General features: G+C 33.0%; 1 protein-coding gene across 1 annotated transcript in view; it reads left to right on the forward strand.

Annotated features, from left to right (window-relative positions):
- LOC130240295 (synaptopodin-2) overlaps positions 1-27852 on the forward strand; it is a 61053-nt gene that overhangs the window by 7036 nt on the left and 26165 nt on the right. The window contains exon 2 of the mRNA XM_056471745.1: positions 15111-16045. Coding sequence (XP_056327720.1) covers positions 15892-16045 — 154 coding nt within the window. The 5' untranslated portion in view covers positions 15111-15891. The remainder of the gene's footprint in view (positions 1-15110; positions 16046-27852) is intronic.

Raw genomic sequence — 27852 nt, forward strand, 5'->3', positions numbered from 1 at the left:
TTAAAGTGATTACTTGATTTTTTAAGTGAGTAAACTCATTGCTATTAAAGCTATTAGTTGACTTTACTTTGAAAAAGTGAGTAAATTAATTGCCTTTAAAGCGATTAGTTGACTTCACTTAAAAATGTTAGTAACCCCAATGCTTTTGAAGCAATTAGTTGACTTTGCTATTTTAAAATGTGAGTAACCCAAATGCTTTTGAAGCAATTAGTTGACATTGTTATTTTAAAAAGTTAGTAAATGTGTTGGTTATAAAGTGATTAGTTGACTTTTCTTTTAAAAAGTGAGTAAACCCAATGCTTAGTGATTAGTTGACTTTACTATAGTGAGTAATTAGTTAACTATAAAAAAGTGAGTAAACATGCCGCTATTAAAGCGATTATATCACTACATTATACTATAAAAATGAGTAAACCCTTTTCTTTTAAAGCAATTTGATGCCTTTACTTTACAAAGTGACTAAACATTTAGCTTTTAAAGTGATTAGTGGATTTTATTTCTTTAAAAGTGAGTAAACTCATTACTTTTTAGGTAATTAGTTGGCTTATTTTTAAAAAAGTGAGTAAACCCATTGCTTTTAAAGCAATTAGTTGACATTGTTATTTTAAAAAGTTAGTAAATGTGTTGGTTATAAAGTGATTGGTTGACTTTACTTTTAACAAGTGAGTAAACCCAATGCTTTTAAAGTGATTAGTTGACTTTACTATAATGAGTAATTAGTTAACTATAAAAAAGTGAGCAAACATGTTGCTATTAAAGCGATAAGTTCACTACAGTATACTATAAAAAATAAGTGAACCCTTTTCTTTTAAAGTGATTTGTTGAGTCTACTTTTAAAATTTGAGTATTTTTTTTTACTTTTAAAGCAATTCGATGACTTTACAAAGTGACTAAACATTTAGCTTTTAAAGTGATTAGTTGATTTTATTTCTTTCAAAGTGAGTAAACTCATTACTTTTTAAGTAATTAGTTGGCTTTACTTTAGAAAAGTGAGTTAACCCTTTTTTTTAAAGCAATTAGTTGACTTTACTTAAGAATGTGAGTAAACCCAATGCTTTTGAAGCTATAAGTTGACATTGTTATTTTAAAAAGTGAGTAAGCGTGTTGGTTATAAAGTAATTAGTTGACTTTACTTCTTAAAAAGTGAGTAAACATGTTGGTATTAAAGCGATTAGTTCACTATACTATAAAAAATAAGTAAACCCTTTGCTTGTAAAACAATTTATTGAATTTACTTTAAAAATTTGAGTAAACTTGTTACTTTTAAAGCAATTAAGTGACTTTGCTTAAAAAGTGAGTAAACAGTTAGCTTTTAAAGTGATTACTTGATTTTTTTAAGTGAGTAAACTCATTCCAATAAAGCTATTAGTTGACTTTACTTTGAAAAAGTGAGTAAATTAATTGCCTTTAAAGCGATTAGTTGACTTCACTTAAAAATGTTAGTAACCCCAATGCTTTTGAAGCAATTAGTTGACATTGCTATTTTAAAATGTGAGTAAACATTTTGCTTATAAATTGATTAGTTAACTTTTAATATAAAAAAGAGTAAACTTTTGAAGCGATTTGTTAAATTTACTTTTTAAATTTCAGTAAACTTGTTGCTTTTAAAGCGACTTTGCTTTAAAAAGTGATTAAACATTTAGCTTTTAAAGCCATTAGTCGACTATACTTTAGAATAGTGAGTAAACATTGCTTTTAAAGCTATTACTTTGAAAAGATTTTCATAAAAAATTATGAGTAAATGTATAAAGCAATTAGTTGACTTTACATTAGAAAAGTGAGTAAACCCAATGCTTTTAAAGTGAATAATTGACTTTTATTTTAAAAAGGTGAGTAAACTCGTCACCTTTAAAGCAATAGTTAATTATATCTTTTTAAAAATTGAATAAACCAATTGCTTTAATTATTAATTAAATGAACAATGTGCATAATTAAAATTATTTATTTAAGTCAACTTAACAATTAAGTTGCAATGGGTTTACTCACTTTTTTAAGTAAAGTCAACATACAGTGAAGTTCTGTAGTTCTGATGCATCAGATTTTAACATTCAGCCAACCTATAGTGTAAAGCGTTAAAGATGATTTGGTGAGTAAAAGAATTGGTCATTACTTACCTGGTAACTTTATTAGGAGCAATGACATGCTATAATACTATAATTTGATTTTAAGAACCCCAGTCTAAACTTAACTGAAGTAATGTAAAAGTGTCATGTGACATGCTTAATGTAAGGAATTAAATGGAAAATTCCTGCCATTATCCTGCCATTAATCCACTTTGACAAAAAAATAACAGGAGGAACAGGATCAGAACGGATCTTGATCTGGATCAATGCTCTACAAAGAACTTTACTTCTAATAAGGCATATAAATATATATATATATATATATATATATATATATATATATATATATATATATATATATATATATATATATATATATATATATATATATATATATAACATATATATATATATATATATATATATATATATATATATATATATATATATATATATATATATATATATATATATATATATATATATATGGAACCCGCATGGACCTAAAATACTTATAGAAATCAATCAAGTTTGGTGAAGAAAAAAAATCATGGTTTGGGGTTACATTCAGTATGGGGGCGTGCGAGAGATCTGCAGAGTGGATGATCAACATCAACAGCCTGAGGTATCAAGACATTTGTGCTGCCCATTACATTACAAACCACAGGAGAGGGCAAATTCTTCAGCAGGATAGCGCTCCTTCTCACACTTCAGCCTCCACATCAAAGCTCCTGAAAGCAAAGAAGGTCAAGGTGCTCCAGGACTGGCCAGCCCAGTCACCAGACTTAAACATTATTGAGCATGTTTGGGGTAAGATGAAGAAAGAGGCATTGAAGATGAATCTAAAGAATCTTGATGAACTCTGGGAGTCCTGCAAGAACGCTTTCTTTGCCATTCCAGATGACTTTATTAATCAGTGATTTGAGTCAGTGCAGAGATGTATGGATGCAGTCCTCCAAGCTCATGATGGAGTCAGACACAATATTCATTCTGTTTCCACTGCAGCATGACCACATATTCTATACTGGACATTATTTCTGTTCAGTGACAAGACTTTAGTCTGAGCAAAGTCAGACCTTACTGTCCTAATGAAATTAGTAAAAAATCAAGGCATGATCATATTTTATTTTGGTCAAATAACTGTAATCTAGAGGCCTTTACCTTTCATATAAGCCACTTCTGATACCAAATGATCAACTAGAAGTCAAGTTATTATTTGCTGTTCCTAAAACTTGGATAGGCGACAACTCTACAGTTTAACAAAGTGACTTTTATTGACATTTTAGTAAATAATATAATGTATAAGAAATAATATATAAAGAAATAAGTCTGTAAAATAACAGAACATGTACTTGCAGTTTATTACCAGGTATTAATATACAACACCAACCCAGACAATATAGAACTGCAAACTATTACAAATGTCAATAAAAGTCACTTTTTTTTAACTCTGCAATGTTGAAAGTTGTTGCTGGAAAGATCAGGATCCCATAATGCAATTCAAAAGCATAAATAAATGGGGAATAAATGAATCATAAGATACAGAAAACTGCTAAAGATATCTTAGTGTACATTTTTAGTTTGTATATTTCATGATATTATTATTATTATTATCTACCGGCGTCGTCAGAGGTCACATTACTCAAAAGAACAAAAAACAAAGCAACTGCTCTTTGTTTGGTCCAAAGCGGAGAAAGGCCAAGCGCTGGAGAGAGGCTTGTTTGTTTAGTTGAGCTGATTGTCTTGATTGGAGGAGGAGGAGGAAAGCATTAGCAGCGGGTGACATAAACTCACAATCACAGACCGACCGCTCATTTGTCAGAGGTGTTATTAGTTTAAACACTGTTTGAAAGGGGCTGATGAAGACTAATGGGGTCGCATTACCTCATGTGAACTTGTTTGGGCCCACCGGATATACAGTTGAAGTCAAAATGATTAGCCCTCCTTTGTTTTTCTTTTTCAAATGTTTCATTAATGATGTTTAACAGAGCAAGGAATTTTTCACAGTATTTCCGATAATATTTTTTCTTCTGGAGAAAGTCTTATTTGTTTTATTTCAGCTAGAATAAAAGCAGTTTTGATGAAGGGCAGCTTTGATGAAAATCATCTTTTGGAAGCTGTTTGGACAGATCTGTGTGTAGTATAGTGTGTCCACAGTCATAATGGGTTGATAGAAACACAATACACAAAACAGTCTCTTTTTTAAATTTCCTGACATTAAAATAGGATCCAAATCCCTCCCATTTTGAGGTCGACCGCAACTTGATGTAGGAGTGTGATTTCCCTGCCCACCGAATTGATTGACAGCCGCGTATTAACATGTCACTGTAGTAACATGTATAATCAAATCAACAAGACAGGACGTGTGCAAATCAACTGGGATTAAAAGATCTGTTCAGCTGTCTGTGATCATCAATCATCATCAAATGTGATCAAGAATGAGTTTCACAGGTTTAAAACACTTTTAAAAAGTGCTTGTTTGTAATAAAGTAAGTTAAATATGGTAAAATTGCTGTAATTCATCACCACAGCCGTATATCAGTGCAATTATAAAGAAGACGCTTCAGTATTGGTTGATAGACATTTAATCAGGTTTATGTTGTACATCAACATAACGGATGTCCATACAACAGTAGATATTAACGTGTATCCTGTCACATTTGCCATGCAAAAACAGTGCAAAGTTAAATGAACTTGGTAACGACATTGTGTGTAACTCATCATTGCAGAAAGGCTTGAATTAACTTCACAATACATCTTACTGTAGTATTTCTCACAAACGTTACGTGACGTCCACTTCATGTCTGTGCTGTTTATCTGATGCAGCAGGAGATTGAGGCACACTCTAAAGGCCCGCTCATGTTTTCAGTCGACGTTTATCGCCTCGTGACTAAATAAAGGGCGGCAATGTGATCGTGCACACCAACGTTGTATAAAGTTGTATAAATATATATTATTAAAGGAGTATAATGATGAAGGTGATTGAAAAGGTATAAAAAGAGAAAGGTATGATGAAATTTTAATTGATGGCTATTTGCAGTACTAGGTTTTTTTTGTGTTTTGTTTTTTCTCTGGGTTTATGTTACAAGGTATACGGGTACAAAATGGAACCAAACATATAGTTTGTCGGATATGCCAAAAGGATAGAATGTGTTCATGTGAAAGGAAGAGATAAGTAAAGGAAGAAATAAGTTTAAGTAATAGACGAATGATGTATGTGGTAATGGGGTGGGAAAATAATAAGCTTGTGCTTCATCCCACTCCATTTTCTACCATGTTGAAATGTATTCTTTTGTTAATTATATTTTATGTATGATACTTTGTTCGAAAATAAATAAATCAAATCAAAATAAAACGTGCAAAACGCCAGGCGTAAAAGCGTCATTTTTAAAGAAACGCCTCATGCTCGTTTTATTGTTACTCCACCAATCAGATTGGCACTTTTGTTTATGTGCCTGGAGCTGCTGAAGTTACAGTAAACAGCACTTGGAGGCGCTCAAGCGCAAAACTGTCAATGCGAGCGCACATTGAAGAAGATGCCCAGAGGCGATATGAACGTGGAGCTGCTTATGGGGTATATGCTGAAGCATGCTAATAGGACTTTTAATTTGCCAGTAACCTGGGTTAATCGTTTCCGGTGAATTGTATGCCAATGCAAAATCGGTGCGTTTAAGGTCAGTTTTCTTTAAAAATCAGCGATCTCCAATGGCTGAGTGATATATGATATAAAGTGGGTCTCAGATTGTACAAGAAGCACTACATTAAATAACATTTTCTCCCGTCATGTCTTTATAATATGAGCATTTATTTTACCCCAGTATATTCAATAGAGCTTCTGCGCTAGCCTGCCGATTCTGACGGGCGCGTGCGAGCAAATGGCTTTTTGTCTCGTTTTATGCTTGAGCAACTAAATGAATGCCAAAGTTTGCTTTACTGATTGTATTTGAATTATATTACAACATCAATGCTGTAAAAGCAATCATATAAAATGGAAAAAACACTCTCAAGAACAGGTCACCGGAAGTTTATCAGTATTGTAAACACACTAGCTCGGCATATACCCTATTGCACCGGTAAACAATAATCTTTTCTTCATCGCTAGAGCTGGAGCTGCTACTTGAACCATCTGTGCTTGTTCGAAATGCCAGGTACTTTAACAACGAGCGTGTCAACTTTCTGTTTTCTTCTTCTGTATTACAAGCGGGTGTCAGAAGCTTAAAGTTGTTTAGCGCCATCTAACGTCAAGGAGTGATTTTGCATCTTCTGCTCGACACCAGTGAAAATCGCTTGGGTTTGAATCCGGAAAAACGCTGACGATATATGCAAACGAAAAGCTTCCTGGTGTGTATGAGCCTTAAAAGGCACGTGGGAATAGTGGGTGGAGATAACTAGCTTATCTTATTTGCATTAAAGGCCCAGGCAGCAAAAACAGCTACAATGTGCTCATAGCTGAAAACTCCTGTATTCGGAAATTTATAATAAATAATCTGATGGATGCTTTGAGCTGAAACTTTACAGACACATTCTGGAGACACAAAAGATTCATTTTAAATCTTGAAAAGGGGTAAAATAGGTGCCCTTTAAACCCATTTTAAGGTCAATATTATTAGCCTCCTCAGGCAAAAGTTTTGGATTGTCTACATATTAAACCCCTGTTATACAATGACTTGCCTAATTACCCTAACTTTACCCTAATTAACCTAGTTAAGCCTTTAAATGCCACTTTAAGTGGAATACTAGTATCCTAGGATATAAAATATCTAGTCAAATATTATTTACTGTCATCATGGCAAAGATAAAATAAATCAGTTATTAGAAATGAGTTATTAAAACTATTATGATTAGGAATGTGTTGAAAAAATCTGCTCCCCGCTAAACAGAAATTGGGGGAATAATGTACAAGGGGGCTAATTATTCTGACGTCAACTGCATAATAAATGTAACTGTTAAAGTTATTAGTAAATAGTTATTAGTTAAAGTTAGTAACTACCTAATAACCTCAACTTTTCTAAATGCTGATGGTAATGCAATAATGTGCACCTTTTGTAAAGCTGCTTTCAAACAATAATTATAATGTACAAACAAACTTGGATTGAACCGGATGTGAGAGAGACACAGCTGACAGCGTGATTCAGCGCTATTAAGACTAGACTGTGTTATTTGTACAGTCAATAATTAGCACACTGTCCTGTTTCAGCATGCAACTTCAGTACCAGTCATCCAGAAGCATGCACAGACTCACATTCGTGTCATTTACAGGAAACATTTAAATGTTATGTTTTAAAAAGCCTGCATGCAACCAAATGAGTTATATGGGGACTCTTAAAGGGTCATTCACTCAATCACCTGGAGCTTTTTTGTTCTCTCTATACATAAAACTTGTATTGGAATCGCAGCAATGGTTTTTTAGTTTGTCATCCTCTGAGAAAACGGTTGATAGCCACCGAGCAACGACAAAGGAGCGCAAGCGCAAAGCACACTGAAAAGGCTGAAGGAAGCAACATGCACACGCTTTTCACGCACTTTGACGCAATATATGACTGACTTACAAATTACCTGGTTCTGCCATACATCAGCCTTCCGGTATGCAAAAAAACTTAATTCCACACCACAGATGTTGACTTTTTTGGCACCAAGTCCTCCTGTGCTGAACTCGTCATCCTTGTACACGCAGGCTATTCAGTCTCCTGTACTCACGCTCTGTTTAGGTGCGCTGCGTTATGATTGGTTCAAATATATGGAGTCAATCTAGGGCCATACATACTTAAAAAATTAAAGAAAGTTTTGCAAACAAAATCAAGCAGTGCAAAAAAATTTAAATAAAAAATAAAATATGTGCAAAAAAAAAAAGTTCCCTTGACTCCGCCCCCTTGTCACATGAAGTGCAAAGTGAAAACAGCATTGCAAACTGACTAAAAAAGCAAATCAAAATGAGCATTGGAATTGACTGGTTCTTTTGTAAGGGCAGTGTTTTAAAAAATATTTATATATTTATAGAAATATTAAAAGATATAGTTAGGTTTTTTATTGCAAATATTTTATTTTATTTTATTTTTACACTGCTTATATCTAAATATAAATATATATATTATTATTTATTTATTATTTTTTTTTTTTTTGCATTTGCATTTGCTAATTAGGTTTTTTATTATTATATAGAGATTTTTTACACTGCTTATATCTATCTATCTCTCACTCTCTCTCTCTCTCTCTCTCTCTCTCTCTATATATATATATATATATATATATATATATATATATATATATATTATTTCATTTAAAAAAAAAAAATTTTTGCATTTGCTAATTAGGTTTTTTATTATTATATATAGGTTTTTTTCACACTGCTTATATCTATCTATCTATCTATCTATCTATCTATGTATCTATCTATCTATCTATCTATCTATCTATCTATCTATCTATCTATCTATCTATCTATCTATCTATCTATCTATCTATCTATCTATCTATCTGTGTATCTATCTATCTATCTATCTATCTATCTATCTATCTATCTATCTATCTATCTATCTATCTATCTATCTATCTATCTGTGTATCTATCTATCTATCTATCTATCTATCTATCTATCTATCTATCTATATATATATATATATATATATTTTTTTTTTTTTTTTTTTTTTTGCGCATTTGCATTTGCAGCTCTTTTTTGTTTGAAAATTTCTGTTTTATTTCTCAACTTAATTTTTCCTTTGCATATCTTTATTTTTGTTAGCAAAATTTATTTTGTCTCAAATTTAAATTCTTTCTCCAAATTTTGGAGATTTGTATTTATTTATTTATTTTTTTATTTTTATTTATTTATTTATTGCTCAATACTTTATTTTTTGTTTGCAAAACTTTCTTTTATTTTGCAAGTATATATGGCCCTAGATTGGCTCCATACAAATACCATACTGTGGGAAAATTTAGCTGTTTGGCGATTTGAAAATCTTGCATGTCCAAATCGCGATTTCGATACCATTTCAATTAATCGCTGAGCCCTATGTCACACGATATTTATTTTGAATTTGTAAAGGGAAAACTGCATAAATACATTTAAACATAGTAAAAAATGTTAAATAGTGTTGAATAACTATTAAAACACTTAAAATACCTCAGACAAAAGAGCAAATATATTTCAGTAGGAAACATTTCATCATTAGTGTTTTTTTTCACACATTTCTAGGTTTTAAAAAATATTGACCTTCCTTCCTTTACGGGTGGTTTAATAAAGTTAATGCGAGTAGTTTGGCTACACCTGTTCCTTTCATTATCCTGTCCGCCTGATATTAGTCAGGGTGAAAATGAGATATGCATTGTTTCAGCTTCACGTGTAGGAAATGCAGTTCATTCCTCCCACTGATTTGACATTGGGTGGAGTGTCATTTTCACAAATGATATCTAGCGCCAGAGGAAATACTCCTCCTTAGTACAGTGCAATAAAAACAGAGGGATATTCTCCTCACCAAATGTTGAATGAGATGTCTCCGTCATGCTGTTTTAAAGATTCCTAATTTAATTGTTCCCTAATAACAACAACAACAAGCATTAATTTGATCATAATATCCATTACAGCATCAGCTCTATTCTCACAGAATCTGAAATAGTTATACAACAATTTAGTCTCTCTATTGGCCCAGTCAGATACCCAGTTGTTAGTGGTCAAAAATTTGGTCTCTCTATAAACTCCACCTTTCCTAGATCCTGTACCGTTATGATTGGCCTGTTGTGATGGATCAAGAATTTAGTCTCACTAATCTCTGCCTTCAAAGAACTTGCTACGATTGGTCCAGTCAGATACCCTGTTGTGATTGGTCAAGAAACTGGTCGCCTTAAACTCTGTCTTTCCTAGAGCCTGCTAGTATTGGCCTGTTGTGATTTGTCAAGAATTTGGTCTCTCTAAACTCTGCCTTTCCTAGGATCTACACTGCTATGATTGGCCTAGTTAGATACCCTGTTGTGATTGTCTCTCTATAAACCCCGCCTTTCCTAGAGCTTGTACTGTTATGATTGGCCTCTTGTGATTTGTCAATAATTTAGTCTCACTAAACTCCGCCTTTTAAGAGCTTGCACTGCTATAATTGGCCCAGTCAGATACCCTGTTGTGATTGGTCAAGAAACTGGTCGCCTTAAACTCTGCCTTTCCTAGAGCCTGCCAGTATTGGCCTGTTGTGATTGGTCAAGAATTTGGTCTCTCTAAACTCTGCCTTTCCTAGGATCTACACTACTATGATCGGCCTAGTCAGATACCCTGTTGTGATTGTCTCTCTGTAAACCCCGCCTTTCCTAGAGCCTGTACTGTTATGATTGGCCTGTTGTGATGGATCAAGAATTTAGTCTCACTAATCTCTGCCTTCAAAGAACTTGCTACGATTGGTCCAGTCAGATACCCTGTTGTGATTGGTCAAGAAACTGGTCGCCTTAAACTCTGCCTTGTCAATAATTTAGTCTCACTAAAATCCACCTTTTAAGAGTTTGCACTGCTATAATTGACCCAGTCAGATACCCTGTTGTGATTGGTCAATAACTTAGTCTTTCTAAACTCCGCCTTTTAAGAGCTTACACTGCTATGATAGGCCCAGTCAGTTTCCCAGTTATGATTGGTCAAAAATTTGGTTTCTCCAAACTCTGCCTTTCCTAGAGCCTGCTATGATTGTCCTGTTGTGATTGGCCAATAATTTAGTCTCTCTAAACTCCGCCCTTACCAGAGCATATACTGCTATGATTGGCCCAGTAAGATACCCTGTTGTGATTGGTCAAGAATTTGGTCTCTCTAAAGTCCACCTTTCCTAGAGCCTGGACTGCTATGATTGGCCTGTTGTGATGAGTCAAGAATTTAGTCTCTCTAAACCCCGCCTTTTCCAGAGCTTATACTGCTTTGATTGGCCCAGTCAGATATCCTGTTGCAATTGGTCAACAATTTGGTCTCTCTAAACTACGCCTTTCCTACAGCCTTCTATGATTGTCCTGTTGTGATTGGTCAAGAATTTAGTCTCTAAACTCCACCTTTCAAGAGCCTGCATTGCTATGATTGGTTCAAAACCAAACACTCATCATCACACGAGGATTTCAGCTCTCTCTCTCTCTCTCTCTCTCTCTCTCTCTCTGAACAGTGACAATGGTACAGGTTTCACTTTATCATGAACCTTCAGCCTTTGGAAATGCATGCAAAGTGAATTTAAATGTATTATCTCTCTCTATATATTCAACTTTTCTACTGTGGTCTCACATTGTATGATGTTATACTTGTGCTGCCGAGTGTTTGGGTTCGAGTCCAATAAAGCACGCATCCACAAATGAGATAAAAGCACTGTCAAATCAAGGTAAAACTCTATGGTGACAGTACACTTTTCTCTTACATCAGCTTTTGAAAACACTATTGGTTGGGTTTAGGAAAGGGTTTAGCTCAATAGTTTGCTGATCTAACAAGCTCCGCCTCCTCCTGTACCTGTACACGAATGACATATATATGAACCGCACAAAAAAGGGTAATGCATTTCAGATTTGCAAAAATATAGACAGCGCCCTCTGGTGGATTTGTCATCGGAAACGTGCAACAAAGCGTACCCGGAGCAACTGATTTTATGTTAATCAAAAATATAACAAGCAAATACATGTATACTTTATAGCACTGTTTCCCAACCCTGTTCCTGGAGGCACACCAACAGAACATATTTTGGATGTCTTTCTTATCTCACCCATTCACTTCAGGTTTTGGAGTGTCTTCTAATGTTCTGGTGAGTTGATTCAGGTGTGTTGGATTAGGGAGAGCTTGAAAATGTGTACTGTTGGTGTGCCTTCAGGAACAGGGTTGGGAAACACTGCTTTATACAACAATAAATAAATGAGAAAAATTAACTAATTAAATACATTTTTGTAGAAAATAAATGAGGTAATGAAAAAAATTATTAAGTTAATAAAAAATTATTTAGACATTGAAAAAAATAAATAATCAAATCAAATAAACAAACAAACAAAAAAATACAACAAAACGTACACTAAGTAAAGCGTTTCAGATTAGCAAAAATGTAGACAGCCTCCACTGATGGATTTGTCATCTGAAATGTACAACATTTTCCATCCATTCCATATCTATTTTCAAACAAAAAAAGGGAAACTAAGAAAACGTTCGTTTTTTGATTTTTCTTTTGCTCACAGAAACAACAACAACAAAAAAGATATTTTGGCTCTCTTTTTTTTTATTTTATTTTTTTAATTTAGGGTAGGAAAACAGAAAAATGACTTTAAAATTCATTATACACATGTAGGCTGTGCTGAAATGCCCTTTTTTCTCTGATTGGCCAACCAAATCTGAGCTCGTGCCATCCTCAAAATAGTAGCCCTATATATATATATATGTATATATATATATTGTTGTTATTAATTTAATATAATATAATTAATGAATAAAATATATAATCCTACTATTAAAAAAACTAAACAATAAAAAAACACTAAGTAAAAATTATTAATTTATTATTATTATTATTATTATTATTATTATTAGCCTATTATTATCATTATTATTTATTATTATTATTAGCCTATTATTATTATTATTATTATTATTATTATTATTATTATTATTATTATTATTATTAGCCTATTATTATTAGCCTATTATTATCATTATTATTATTATTAGCCTATTATTATTATTATTATTATTATTATTATTATTAGCATTAGCCTATTATTATTATTATTATTATTATTTTATTATTATTATTATTATTATTATTAGCCTATTATTATTATTATTATTAGCCTATTATTATTATTATTATTATTATTATTATTATTATTTATTATATTATTATTTATTATTATTATTATTATTATTTATTATTATTATTATTATTAGCCTATTATTATTATTATTATTATTATTATTATTATTATTATTTATTATTATTATTATTATTATTATTTATTATTATTATTATTAGCCTATTATTATTATTATTATTATTATTATTATTATTATTAGCCTATTATTATTATTATTATTATTTATTATTATTATTTATTATTATTATTATTATTATTATTATTATTATTATTATTATTATTTATTATTATTATTATTATTATTATTTATTATTATTATTATTATTATTAGCCTATTATTATTATTATTAGCCTATTATTATTTATTATTATTATTATTATTATTATTATTAATTATTATTATTATTATTATTATTATTAGCCTATTATTATTATTAGCCTATTATTATTATTATTATTATTATTATTATTATTATTATTAGCCTATTATTATTATTATTATTTATTATTTTATTATTATTAGCCTATTATTATTATTATTATTATTGTTATTATTATTAGCCTATTATTATAATTATTATTATTATTATTATTTTTATTTATTATTATTATTAGCCTATTATTATTATTATTATTAGCCTATTATTATTATTATTATTATCCTATTATTATTATTATTTTTATTATTATTAATATTATTGTTTAGGCCTACAGTAGCTCTGAAACAATCATGCAAACCAGGTGCTGCTCAGAAATGAATGTTTGCTCAGCATCAGGTGCACAGCAGCAAGACAATGACCTTATTTTAGTGACAAAAGTGTAATAATACTGCTAATTTATGTTTTTATTTAATTTATGCATATGCAATGAATGTAAGCCCGCTAACTGATCAAATGATAGAATATGTAAACTTAGTTTATATATATAATTAATTAATAATAATTAAAATCTTGGGTGCTGATTAGCAGAGGACTCTTATTTTGAGGGCGACGTCACAAGCTCAGATTTGATTGGTCAATCAGAGTAAAAAGGGCGTTTCAGCACCGCCTACATATATTAAATGGATTTTTTAAATCTGTTTTTCTACCCTAAACCCACCGAGCCAAAATTTTATTATTTTTCTGTTTTTTTGTGAGTGAAAGGAAACAAAGACGCCAATTTTTTTTTTTTTTCATTTTTTTGATTGAAAATGGAAATGGAATGGGCGGAAGATACCCTGATTCCAGAGCAACATATATTACATTTATCAAAAATATAGTCTAAGGCTACATATTTCCAATTTTTTAGTAGAAAGGCATGTGACAAATGTGTTATAACTGGAATATCTGAAGTAGCATTTCAGGCAATTTTGTGGCTGTCAGTAACTATATATATCAACCCAGGCTCATTCTGAAAACGTAGTCCCGAGGACGTTTCTGGAGACCGCGAATTTTGTAGCCAGAGGTACGTATGGCTGCATTTCGTTTTATAAGCGAACGCTGCGGGGCGGTATGACGCCGCTCCTTTTAGCGCTTGCCGGCTGACCGTTTACCTTCTTGTAGAGGGCTTTCCCGCCGCAACTAGTTTGTCCGGTTAGCTCGTCCTGTGCATCGGCGGACTCGATACACTGAGAGGAGCTGACCATGACGACGACGACTGGGTTCGAGTCCGGGGAAGAGCGGTTCCAGAAATCAGGTAAGACTAAAACAGAATCCAAGAAATAAAGCGAAGAGGTTCATAACAGGGTGAGAATGTGGTAAAAAAAATAAAGTTAAATTAAATTAAAAAAAAAAAACGGACGAGGGCTTTTCTTTTTTCAGACAGCTTTTGTAAATCGTTGGTTGGGTTTAGGGCAGGTGGGTCGATCGGTAAAATTGGTTGGGTTCAGGGAAGGAGGAGGGTGGGTCGGCCGGCCAGTCATTCAGCCAGTCGGACAGACAGACGTTCGTTCGACAGCGGCCTCTGGTGGGTTGACGCGATAACAGAGCGGGCGCGAGCGGCACTCGCGGGAGACGTCCGAGAAGCCAAAAAGGCACACAGAGGCCTCTCGTGGATTCGTGAAAACCAAAAACTGCAAAAATACATACCTCCCGGGACATATTTCGCGGTCTCCAGAAACGTCCTCGGGACTACGTTTTCAGAATGAGCCTGGGTTGATATATATCATGTACTTCGATGCTTTGCAGACCTTTTACATTCACTGACAGCAATATGACAAGCAAATGTTGGATGCATGATGATAAATGTTGACTCACGGTTTGCATGTTTCAGGAAGTACCCGTTGAAAGGAAGGTCTGTGGTTCTACATCCAGCTCCACAACTACAGTTCAACACATCAACCCCTGTGTGGATCTACCTGCTCTCTTCGGACACAATCTGAAACAATCCAACAAGCTATACAGCAGCTCTGATGCCGAGTTAGAGACACAATCACATGCCTCAAGCCACCCAGAGAGAAAAGAAAACCACTGTTTATAATACCAAGACAAGGACTGAACACAATAAACCCTTGCTTGGATCATAATTGGACGACCTTTCAGCTGAATGTGTGTTTTGAAACTACAGGAAAGCTGCCCTTCATTTTGACATCGTCTGAAAACCTCTTAAAGCATGTGCCTTTAAAGAAACACTCCATCCGGGGGACTCATGTTTGGGGACTTTAACTCAAAAAAGAAAAGAGAAAGATCTGCATAAGAGATCGAAAATAGAACGGCGAATAGTCGCAAAAGTGCATGTCCCAGTTGTGAAATATTCCTGGCTCTTTTCCATGGGAACTAATCCAGAGTGCACGGAGAAGCACCTCCAGGGAGGTCTTGTTAGGGTTTGAATAATATCGTGCGGGTTGAAAGCAAAAGTGCATTTCTGGGCTCATCTCTGAGAGCTCCACTCAGAGGATTACCGTCCAAAACTCCAGGAAAAATGTAGATTTACTCCACTTTGATCCTGCGTTTGCATTTCGGGAAGGTATAAAAGAGTGAGCGGTACAATCCAAACTTACAACTCAGCTAACACAGAAATCTTTAGTCACGAAGAGGAAGAAAAGCGAGTCGGGATGGAGTGCAAACATGCGTCTGCTAGAAGAGGAGACAGCTGGAGCGGGACGTCCTGCACACGAGAGAACTCATCCCTGGAGACGCTCAGATCTGACATCTTGGAGAAAGACGAGCTGAAAGGATTGACGTCTGGCAGGATGGAGAGGAAAACAAGTAAATATGCTCTTCTCTGTTTCTTCTCTGTCTCTGAATCTAAACACTGGGGTTTACAGTAGTCAACTTCTGATCTTTTTATTAAAGTATTGAACAGCCGCTCTTGTTTTAGGATGATTTCGACTAACTTTTCGGAGCCTCTTCAAATGTTGACGAGGGTTTCATTTAGTTTTAGTTTTACTGCATATAAACATTTCTGGCAACTGAAATGAGGGACGTTTAAAGATTTTATATATTTATTCTTTATTTGTTTAATTGTTTTAGTTCATTATTATAACTCTGGGTTGGAAATGCAAAGTGATCACTCAATGCTTTTGGGAAACAAATGATCACTGAATGCTTTTCTAACTTAGAGTTTTTGTCCTGTTTCTAGTCTAAATAAAAAAATCTTAGTTAAATCTAAATCTTAAGTTAAAAATATCTTGTTTTCAGAAGAAATGTGTCCAAATTAAGTGTTTTTTCCACTTTAATCAAGCTAAATAATCTGCCAATGGAAAAGCAAAATGATCTAGTTTTCACTTTGACTTAATATTATGTGATTAACACTGAAAAATATTATTCAAAGATGATTCCTTGGATTTACTCAATATTTTTACGTTAAGTGGTTGTAAACTATTTATTTGGGCTGAATTTAAACAAACAAATGAAGTTGAACATTGCTCAATTTAATTTGTTTGTTTAAATTCAACACAAATAAATAGTTTACAACAGTTTTGCATGCAACACCTTTTTCAGTTTGGATCATTTTGCTTGTTTTAAGGAACTAAATAATAACTTCATTTTGACGGCTTGTAGGATGGAGCGAAAACAAGTAAATATGTACAAGAAAAGACTGGGATTTAAAGTGGTCAACATCTGATCAAAACATTTTCATTAAAGTAAAAACCATTGAACAACACCCATTCTTAACGTTTTTTGAGTAACTTCAAACATTGACCACACTGCAAAAAATGCTTCTCTTACTTAAAAACATTTCTGGCAACTGAAATGAAGGACGTTTAAAGATTTTATATATTTATTCTTTATTTGTTTAATTGTTTTAGTTCATTATTATAACTCTGGGTTGGGAATGCAAAGTGATCACTGAATGCTTTTGGTAAACAAATGATCACTGAATGCTTTTGGGAAACAAATGATCACTGAATGCTTTTCTAACTTAGAGTTTTTGTCCTGTTTATCTAATCTAAATCTAAAGTTAAAAATATCTTGTTTTCAGAAGAAATGTGTCAAAATTAAGTGTTTTCTCCCTTTAATCAAGCTGAATAATCTGCCAATAGAAAAGCAAAATGATCTTGTTTTCACTTTGACTTAATATTATGTGATTAACTTGGATCATTTTGCTTGTTTTAAGGAACTAAATAATAACTCACTTCATTTTGACGGCTTGTAGGACGGAGCGAAAAACAAGTAAATATGTACAAGAAAAGACTGGGATTTAAAGTGGTCAACATCTGATCAAAACATTTTCATTAAAGTAAAAACTATTGAACAACACCCATTCTTAATGTTTTTTGAGTAACTTCAAACATTGACCACACTGCAAAAAATGCTTCTCTTACTTAAAAACATTTCTGGCGACTGAAATGAGGGATGTTTAAAGATTTTATATATTTATTCTTTATTTGTTTATTTGTTTTAGTTCATTATTATAACTCTGGGTTGGGAATGCAATATGATCACTGCAAAAATGCATTTCTAACTTTCTTAGTTTTTGTCCTGTTTCTAGTCCAAATAAAAATAAATGAATAAAAATAAATCTTAAATCAAGAAGCATTTTCCAGACGAGTTAAAAATATCTTGTTTTCAGAAGAAATGTGTCAAAATTAAGTGTTTTTTTCCCTTTAATTAAGCTAAATAATCTGCCAATAGAAAAGCAAAATGATCTTCGACTAATATTAAATTATTCACTATTTATTATTGTCTTGTTTGCAAGTTTGAATCTAAATACTGGGATTTGAAGTGGTCAACATCTGATCAAAACCTTTTCAAGTTGTAAAACTATTGAACATTATTATTATTTTTTTTTTTTATAAATATTTGTTTTATATTTTGAAAAGTTTAGTTATTAAGGAGGCTTATAATATTTATTTATTCCACTTTATTCCACCCAAAACTAAAAGAAACAAGACTTTCTCCAAAAGACTACATCTCTTGGGAAAACTTTGACAAAGAATCAAGAGTCGAGATAAACGTTGACAAACTACAGTGTAAATGTTTTACCACCCCTGCAGTCAAAGCTGTATATACATACAGAGGCAGCATTTAGACACATTGAGTTCTGAAAGACACACAGATGAGCCGGACAAACAGTCATCTCTCTCGACTGACCGTAATTCTGCAACTCTGGAAAGAATGAATAGTAGTTTACAGATGAGCAGGCCGCAGTTCACAGCAGTGATTTACAGCTCTGTGAATGGCAGCGCAGGGTGTTTTTGCAGAATTCAGAGGTTTGTGTGATGTTGTTACAGCTTTGAGGATGTGGAGCGACTAATTCTGTCACTTTATATTGGTTTCAGATGAGGCGCTGAAGTAAACGTCAGCGTTTTCTCTCTCTTTCTCTCTCACTCTGACTCTCTCCCTCTTTCTTTCTCTTTCTCTCTCAAAATACTATTTCTTTTTCTAATTCCATTTAGTTTTACTGGCACGCCTTGAGCAATATTGCCAAAGCACTGTCTATTACTTGAGTAATGAACAAATGTATAATACATAAAAAAGGAAAGAGGAATGAACCTGTGAAATAATTAAGGAAACAAATATATACTTTATACAAAAATAAATAAATAAGCAGGGGTGTCACGGTGGCGCAGTGGGTAGCATGATCACCTCGCAGCAATAAGGTCACTGGGTCGAGCCCAGGCTGGGCCAGTTGGCATTTCAATGTGGAGTTTGCATGTTCTCCCTGTGTTGGCGTGGGTTTCCTCCACAGTCCAAACACATGTGCTCTAGGGGAATAGTTGAACTAAATTGGCCGTAGTGGATGAGTGTGTTAATGCAAGAGTGTTTGGGTGTCTCCCAGTGATGGGTTGCAGCTGGAAGGGCATCCGCTGTTTATAAGATATGCTGGATAAGTTGGCGGTTCATTCTGCTTTGGCGACCCCTGATGAATAAGGGACTAAGACAAAAATGAATGAATGAATGAATGAATAAGTACAAAAAATTAATAGTGTAGAAAATAAATAAATATTAAAATTTATAAAAAATAATTATTACATTTAAATAAATAAGAAATGATTGTTGTACAGTAATAATAACCTTGTACAACAGACAAAATAAATAAATATATAAGACATATTTAATTAGATGAATGAATGAATGAATGAATAAATAAATGAAAAAACAATGTGTATAAAATAAATAAATTCAAAAAATTAAATGTGTAGAAAATAAATAAATAAATAAATAAATAAATGATTGTTATACAGTAATAATAACCTTGTACAACAGACAAAATAAATAAATAAATATATAAGACATATTTAATTAGATGAATGAATGAATGAATGAATGAATGAATGAATGAACAATGTGTATAAAATAAATAAATACAAAAAATTAAATGTGTAGAAAAAATAAATAAATAAATAAATGATTGTTATACAGTAATAATAACCTTGTACAACAGACAAAATAAATAAATAAATATATATATAAGACATATTTAATTAGATGAATGAATGAATGAATGAATGAATAAAAAACAATGTGTAGAAAATAAATACAAAAAATTAAATGTGTAGAAACTAAATAAATAAATAAACAATAGTTTTAATAATAACCTTGTACAACAGTATAGAAATGATCTTGCTGTACTTGGCTTAGTTATTTTGTAAGCTTTACTTAATCTCTCTCTCTCTCTCTCTCTCTCTCTCTCTCTCTCTCTCTCTCTCTCTCTCTCTCTCTCTCTCTCTCTCTCTCTCTCTCTCTCTCTCTCTCTCTCTCTCTCTCTCTCTCTCTCTCTCTCTCTCTCTCTCTCTCTCTCTCTCTCTCTCTCTCTTCTCTCTCTCTCTCTCTCTCTCTCCACACAACATCATAATTTGAAGAGATGCAGAATGTTTTGCCAGATCTCCAGATGCAGATAGCATGAAATTGGGAAAGTGATTCAGTGCTAGTTTGAGAGCTAATCTTTTTTCCAGGAGTTTGAAGATTAGTAAAGGTTTAAATGATGTAAAATGAACGAGACATTAAATAAGATGTTTCTGTGAGCTCTTATGCAAGATGTTCTTCTGCTAAAGCACAAGATTATTGTAAATCTTGCTGGAGAACAAGATCATAGACGTGCTTTTACATAAACTTGTGACAGGCCAGAAGCCATCCTGGTGAAAGGGATGTTGCTAGATCAGATACGGTTGTGGCCGGAAGGTAATGAGAATTATTTATATTGTTTATTAAATTTCCCATTTATTGTACTTTATTAATGTCTACACCCACCCAGGGCTGGCCCTGTACATTTGGGGGCCCTAAGCAGAATATTTTTGGGGTCCTACCTTGCTCTAAATAGTGGAGTATTGCCATTGCAAACTGGCCCACAATGATTTTATTGCTTATTAAATACAATCAATGAAACAGTAAAGTAAAGCCTGATTTCTTCTACTTAATAACTGTCTCAATGATTTAAACATTTTAAAACAGCACTGTTTCTGTCAGCTAGCAGCTTCAAAAATGAAGAATGAAACTATCTTTAATAAAGGGACCAGTGATTCCTTCTGGGGTGTTATTCCATTACTTTAGCAAACAGACTGAAGATTCTAGAGATTCTAGGTTGAGTTTTTTTTTAATGAATACCAAAAGCAAAAACCCTGCAATGAAACTACACTGAACAATAATTAATTCAATGCATTTCTATTAAAATATACATTCTGAACTCAACAAAAAAAACTAAACAAACAAAAGAACAACATTATTATTCCCTTCAGTCTTCTTCACTGATCCTTACATTTGGAGATGCAGGGTCCAGAGCTTACATTAAACTATGATTAATTCAATTAGGACATAACTTTTATAAACATGTATCAGGAAAAATACTACCAGTGTGCAGAATATGTCAGAGAAAGACACTTCAGTACTATTGCATTTCAGTTAAATGCATTTTAGACCAAAAAACGGGTCTGTAAAACCAGGAAAAAACAAAATATTTCATATAAGTAGACAACATTTATTAATCTGTAATTGTCTATTTTTGATAAATCTGCTATTAGATTTATCATTAGCACTTAAAAGCGATGCTAAAAATGATTTTGTGCTTGTCTCTTCTCGTCGTCATTTTCTACTCAGTTTTTTGCCGCCTGAAGTATAACGTTAGTTTTGTTTCATCACGCGTTCTACAGTAGGTTACCTTGGAAGAACAAACTCGAACTGCGAAAACAGATCGCATATGGGAAATGAAATCCTGCGAGATTCCTGTTGATCACATGACCTTCACACGAAAACAATTTCAACATTAAAATATATTTTTTCTCTCTTTTCAGTGAAAATTCATAAATATTAAATCAGGGAGCATGCATGTTCTTCTTTTTATTATTAACAGGAACCAGCATGTCCAGTTTTCTTATACAACAAAATCACTTAACATTTCTTAACAAGAATGGATTAAATGAGAAAAAAAAGAAATTAAATTAAAAAAAGAAAAAAAACACAAAGGAGAGTGTACATTATCAAATTACATACAAATATATTACACACATTTTTCCAATTTCATTTATTAACAAGAGTTATTAAATGCACTTTTATACAGGAAATGTATACAGATGACGTCAGAATTATTCGCCTCCCTTTGAATTTTTTTTTTCTTTTCTAAATATTTCCTAAATGATGTTTAACAGAGCAAGGAAATTTTCACAGTATGTCTGATAATATTTTTTCTTCTGGAGAAAGTCTTATTTGTTTTATTTTGGCTAGAATAAAAGTAGTTTTTAATTTTTTTTAAACCATTTTAAGGTCAATATTATTAGCCCCTTTAAGCTATTTTTTTCAATAATCTACAGAACAAACCATCGTTATACAATGACTTGCCTAATTACCCTAACCTGCCTAGTTAACCTAATTAACCTAGTTAAGCCTTTAAATGTCACTTTAAGCTGTATAGAAGTGTCTTGAACAATATCTAGTCAAATATTATTTACTGTCATCATGGCAAAGATCAAATAAATCAGTTATTAGAAATGAGTTATTAAAACTATTATGATTAGAAATGTGTTGAGAAAATCTGCTCTCCGTTAAACAGAAATTGGGGAAAAAAAATTACAGGGGGGCTAATAACTCTGACCTCAACTTTATATACAAATATTTTTATGCAGAAATGTTAAAGGAGGGGCATATATTATGTTTTAATTGCTTTTCAATTTTTAGACTTAGAAATCACTTTTATATACATCTGAATCTCTTTTTTCAAGCATCATGAGGAGAGATTTGCTTTTGGCGAACTTGGATTTATGTATGTAAAATTTCACTATAATAAAATAGTTTATAATAAAACCAGCATCTTTTAAAGAGCGATCTTTAACATGATAACGCCCAAATTACATGTTTATAAGGAAAATTATTTGAAAATATTAAAAGCAATAAAGCTTCGACAATAATCCAAAAATGTCGAGTATATTGGCAAGACCAAAATAAATGTGAAATAGTTTCATTAAAGATTTCACAAAAATTGCATTCTAACTCAATATCAATTTTACATTCTTGTAGAAATATTTTTGTAGGATAAACTCTATGAAGTAATTTAATCGATATTTCTTTAGCCTTATTTGAAATAAAAAAAAATTGAGGTAATGACCATACTTGAGTCAAATTTACATTAATAAAGATATTGTTCCAGTAAAAAACTAAATATGGTACAGTATAGACATATTTCTTTTAAGATTAAAGACGTAGTTTTGTGATTACAACACAATCTCACGGCAATTCGTAACTTTTTGATTTAGTGGCTAATTCGTATGAATTTGTACAATCTAATTCGTACAATTTAGTAAGATTTGTTCATCACCCAATGACGGTTGGGTTTAGGGGTGGGGTTAGGTGCCACGCCTCCTTTTTAAAATCATACAATTTTGTACAACTGAACTCTAAACTGACAAAATGTAAAATACTTACGTTTTCTTATGAGATCAGGCTGGATTATTAGGCTTAATTCCAGAGAAACAGATGAAATTTTTCATTAAGACAAGCTAAATAATCTGCCAACTGGGTGAGCAAAATAGTTTTAAAAAGTCAAAAATAATAATATTTTTACGAAAGTTATGAAAGGGTTATGGGTTCCAGCAACCAGCATTCTTCAAACTATCTTCTTTTGTGTTCAACAGAGGACTAAAAGTCATAAAGGGTTAAAAGAGGGAGAGTAAAAACTGAGGTCATTTTCAATTTTAGATCTCTTTGAACAGCTCTGCGATCTGATTTTTAAAGTTTGCACAGAAACCTTCCTAAAAGTGAACATACAGGAGAATAATTTATTTATTAATGAATATGGCTCATATGATGATTTAAAGTGGTTTAATTCAGTCAATATTTAAGTTAAATGTGTTTGCTTAGAGTTTACTAACACTGCACACATTCCTCCATCAAGTTTGTTTTTATAGATCATAACTTTTGCGTGGGAATACACACATTTCCGCCCGTTTTGTGCGGATGCCACATTTATAGAGCCCTGATGTTTTCACTCCACACACATTTTCCAGAGGAAAAGTGTGATTTCTTTTATTTCTTTTTTCCTTTTTTTATCCCATCCTCCAAGCGAATCATAACATCCGACAGGGAAATCTGACCTCTGATATTGAGCTGTGGGTCTGCCAAGTTGAGGAGTTTCCCTGATCTGACCAGCCCGAGAGCCCACATTTCACTGTGCCAAGAAAACAGGAATATTCTTTAGTTTATGGAAGCACATGAGTAGCAGAAGTCTAATCTAATATATACGTTTCCTAACTGTTAGTATAAATGAAGCTGCTTGTACGTTACACTATCTAGTCTTATTGTCGATCCCAGTTGTAAGAGCAACAAATAATAACTTCTAGTTGATCATTTGGAAAAGTTGCAGAAGGTGGATTTTTCAGATGAATCTTCTGTTGAACTGCATCCCAATCATCACAAATACTGCAAAAGACCTACTGGAACCAGCATGGAGTCAAGATTCTTACCAAAATCTGTCAAGTTTGGTGAAGGAAAAATCATGGTTTGGGGTTACATTCAGTATGGTGGTGTGCGAGAGATCTGCAGAGTGGATGATCAACATCAACAGCCTGAGGTATCAAGATATTTGTGCTGCCCATTACATTACAAACCACTGGAGAGGGCAAATTCTTCAGCAGGATAGCGCTCCTCCTCATACTTCAGCCTCCACATCAAAGCTCCTGAAAGCAAAGAAGGTCAAGGTGCTTCAGGATTGGCCAGCCCAGTCACCAGAAATGAACATTATTGAGCATGTCTGGGGTAAGATGGAGGAAGAGGCTTGAAGATGAATCTAAAGAATCTTGATGAACTCTGGGAGTCCTGCAAGAAGGCTTTCTTTGCCATTCCAGATGACTTTATTAATCAGTGATTTGAGTCATTGCAGAGATGTATGGATGCAGTCCTCCAAGCTCATGATGGAGTCAGACACAATATTCATTCTGTTTCCACTGCAGCATGACCACATATTCTATACTGGACATTAATTCTGTTCAGTGACAAGACTTTAGTCTAAGCAGAGTCAGACCTTACTGTCCTAATGAAATGAGTAAAAATCAAGGCATGGTCATATCTTATTTTGCTAAAATAAGCATAATCTAGAGGCCTTTACCTTTCATATAAGCCACTTCTGATACCAAATGATCAACTAGAAGTCAAGTTATTATTTACTGTTCCTAAAACTTGGATAGGCGACAAGACTTTTGTCAGGTAGTGTATACACCTCAAATTCAATTTGCGTATTACATTTTCTATTTTATTTCGCAGTATAATAACTTATAAAGCATTAAAATGTGGATACAATTTACATATTACTACTTTAATGTGGATGGCTGCTTCTCACTCAGGGCTGTCTATGCTAATGAGGAAGGGATAGTCAAGTCACTAGATAGAGATAGATATTGGTCACTAATGGGCGGGGCTTTCCCCCTTTGATGACACATACAAAGGGAGAATGTCAATCAATGTGTTTCTGCAGATTTTATTTATTTTTTATCAAGTCTGATGATAAAAAAATAGAATAAATTCATTGTTACCATTAGAGGCTGGATATATTCACACAACTGTGTTTAAACCACATATAAAAGTGATTTTTGCATAATATGTCCCCTATTAAATATTTCCAAACCTATTATTAGTTTATTTCTTCTGATGAGCATTTAAAGAAGATAATTTAAAGAATGCTGAAAACCTGTTACCACTGACTTCTATAGTATTTATTTTCCTATAATCAATGGTTACAGGTTTTCCAGCTGTCTTCAAAATATCTTCTCCTGTCTTCAACAAACAGATTCTGAACAAGTGAGGAGTGAGTAAGGTGAGAGAGTTTTCAGTTTTGGGTGAACTCTGATTTTAAGTCGAGGGCAGTTGATCAGGTAGGATGGATCTTAGCAAGCAAGCGTCTGCAGTCTGAACTGAACTCCACCCTCCGGCTCAGGTGTCGGTCTGTCTGACACCCGAAGCGCTGAAAGAGCTGACATACTGACTCAACACCACACGCGTCAAATCTGGACACTTCTTTTAGCGGGGAACAGTATGTGCAAACCTACAGATTCTTTAAGCACATCAGTAGTGGAGCGGTCAGATGAAGTTTGTAGGAACCGTGTAAAACTCTGGTCAGTGCGTATTTAAAGGGACAGTTCACCCTAAAACTCACCCTCAAGGTATTGTAAACCTAAATGGGTTCCTTTCTTCTGTTGAACACAAAAGAAGATATTTTGAAGAATGCTGAAAACCTGTTACCATTGACTTGCATAGTAGAAAAAACAAATGGAAGTCAATGGTTACAGGTTTTTAGCATTCTTCAAAATATCTTCTTTTGTGTTCAACAACATTAACAAAAAAGAAACTTGTAAAGATTTGGAACCACTTGAGTATGAGTGCACAGTAAGGAACCTAAATTTTAATTATTTGGGTAAACTATCGCTTTATTTCAATCTTAATAAAAAAAAACACTCATTAAGGTACGAGAAGTTTAGTATGGCTTCACAGACATTTTTATGTATGCGTGTGTGTTACATCTTGGTAAATACAATTTGAGGTGTATACATTGTTTTAAATCATAGATGTGATGACGAGCAATATTTAGCAGTGAATGCAACTGAGGTAAAGTTGGTTTATATTTGCGCATTCATTCACTTGTGACATGCTCCCTATATTGTTTACTATGGTACTTTGAGTATTTAGTCTTGAATCAGATGTAAATATGACTTCAAAACAACATTAACACTTTTAATCGACTGTGAACAATGTTGTACTTTAATAAAAGATATTTTGAAGAATGCTGAAAACCTCTAACCATGGTTAAAAAAAACTACTGGAAGTGAATGGTTACTGGTTTTCAGCATTCTTCAAAATATCTTCTTTTGTGTTCAACAACAAAAAGAAGCTTGTAAAGTTTTGGAACCACTTGAGGGTGAGTGAACGTATGGGCAGTTTAGTTTATTCAATTCACCTGTACCACATGTGTTTGGACTGTGGGGGAAACTGGAGCGCCTGAAGGAACCCCACGCCAACATGGGGAGAACATGGAAACTCCACTCAGAAATGCCAGCTGGCCCAGCCGAGACTCAAACCAGTGACCTTCTTGCTGTGAGGCAACAGTGCTAACCACTGAGCCACTGTGCTGCCCTAAATGTAAATCAATAAAAAATGAATTAAAGTAATAAAACAGACATTAAATAAATAAAATTAATAAAAAGATTTAAGACATTGAATAAATAAATAAACTACATTTATAATAAAAACTTGTACAACAGTATAGAAATGATCTTGCTTAGTTGGCTTTGTAAGATAAGTCTGTCAAATATAATTTCTTTCAACCTTCTTGCTGTGAGGCGACAGTGCTAATCACTGAGCTACCGTGTCGCCCACCATTATAGTATTTACTATACATTACTATAGTATTTTATTGAAAATGTAAAAAAACAAAAAAACTAAACTGATGATACGGTCATCGTTTACCTGCCATTTACTTGTTTCAAACCTTTTTGACCTTGTTCTTTTAAACACAAAAGTAGATATTTTGAAGAATGCTGAAAACCTGTAACCGTAGGGTTCCAGTATTTGTTTTTCCTACTACAGATTTTCTTTTTTTATTCAAAATTTTTTCTCAACCCAACAGTTACTTGTTTTAAAGATTTATGAGTTTGTTTCTTGTTGAACAGTATGGTTTTCATTATGGTTTCATTCATTATGGTTTTAACAAAGATGGTTTACACCTTATCTTCTTTAGTGTCCAACAGAGTAAAGAAACTCAAAGGTTTACAGCAACTTGAGGGAGAAAAAATAGCAAGTACATTTTAATTTTGGGGTGAACTGTCCCTTTAAGTTTTGAAGTTGAAGAAGGGACAGGTTGATTTCTGTATATCATGCATGCATAGTGCCTTTCTGTTCGTCATCCTCTAAATTAATTACTAAAATAACTGTATTAAACAAAATTCATCATTCATTCATTTTCTTTTCGGCTTAGTCCCTTTATTAATCCGGGGTCGGCACAGTGGAACGAACCGCCAACTTATCCAGCCCTTCCAGCCGCAACCCATCTCTGGGAAATAAATTAATAACTAGTTTCATTAAATGGACATATTTTACAGTAAGATTTGATTAGTTAACGCATTTACTAATAATTATGAACAATACTTGTGCAGCAT

This window comes from Danio aesculapii, chromosome 14 (genome assembly GCF_903798145.1).
Source record: "Danio aesculapii chromosome 14, fDanAes4.1, whole genome shotgun sequence".
Taxonomy (NCBI): Eukaryota; Metazoa; Chordata; class Actinopteri; order Cypriniformes; family Danionidae; genus Danio; species Danio aesculapii.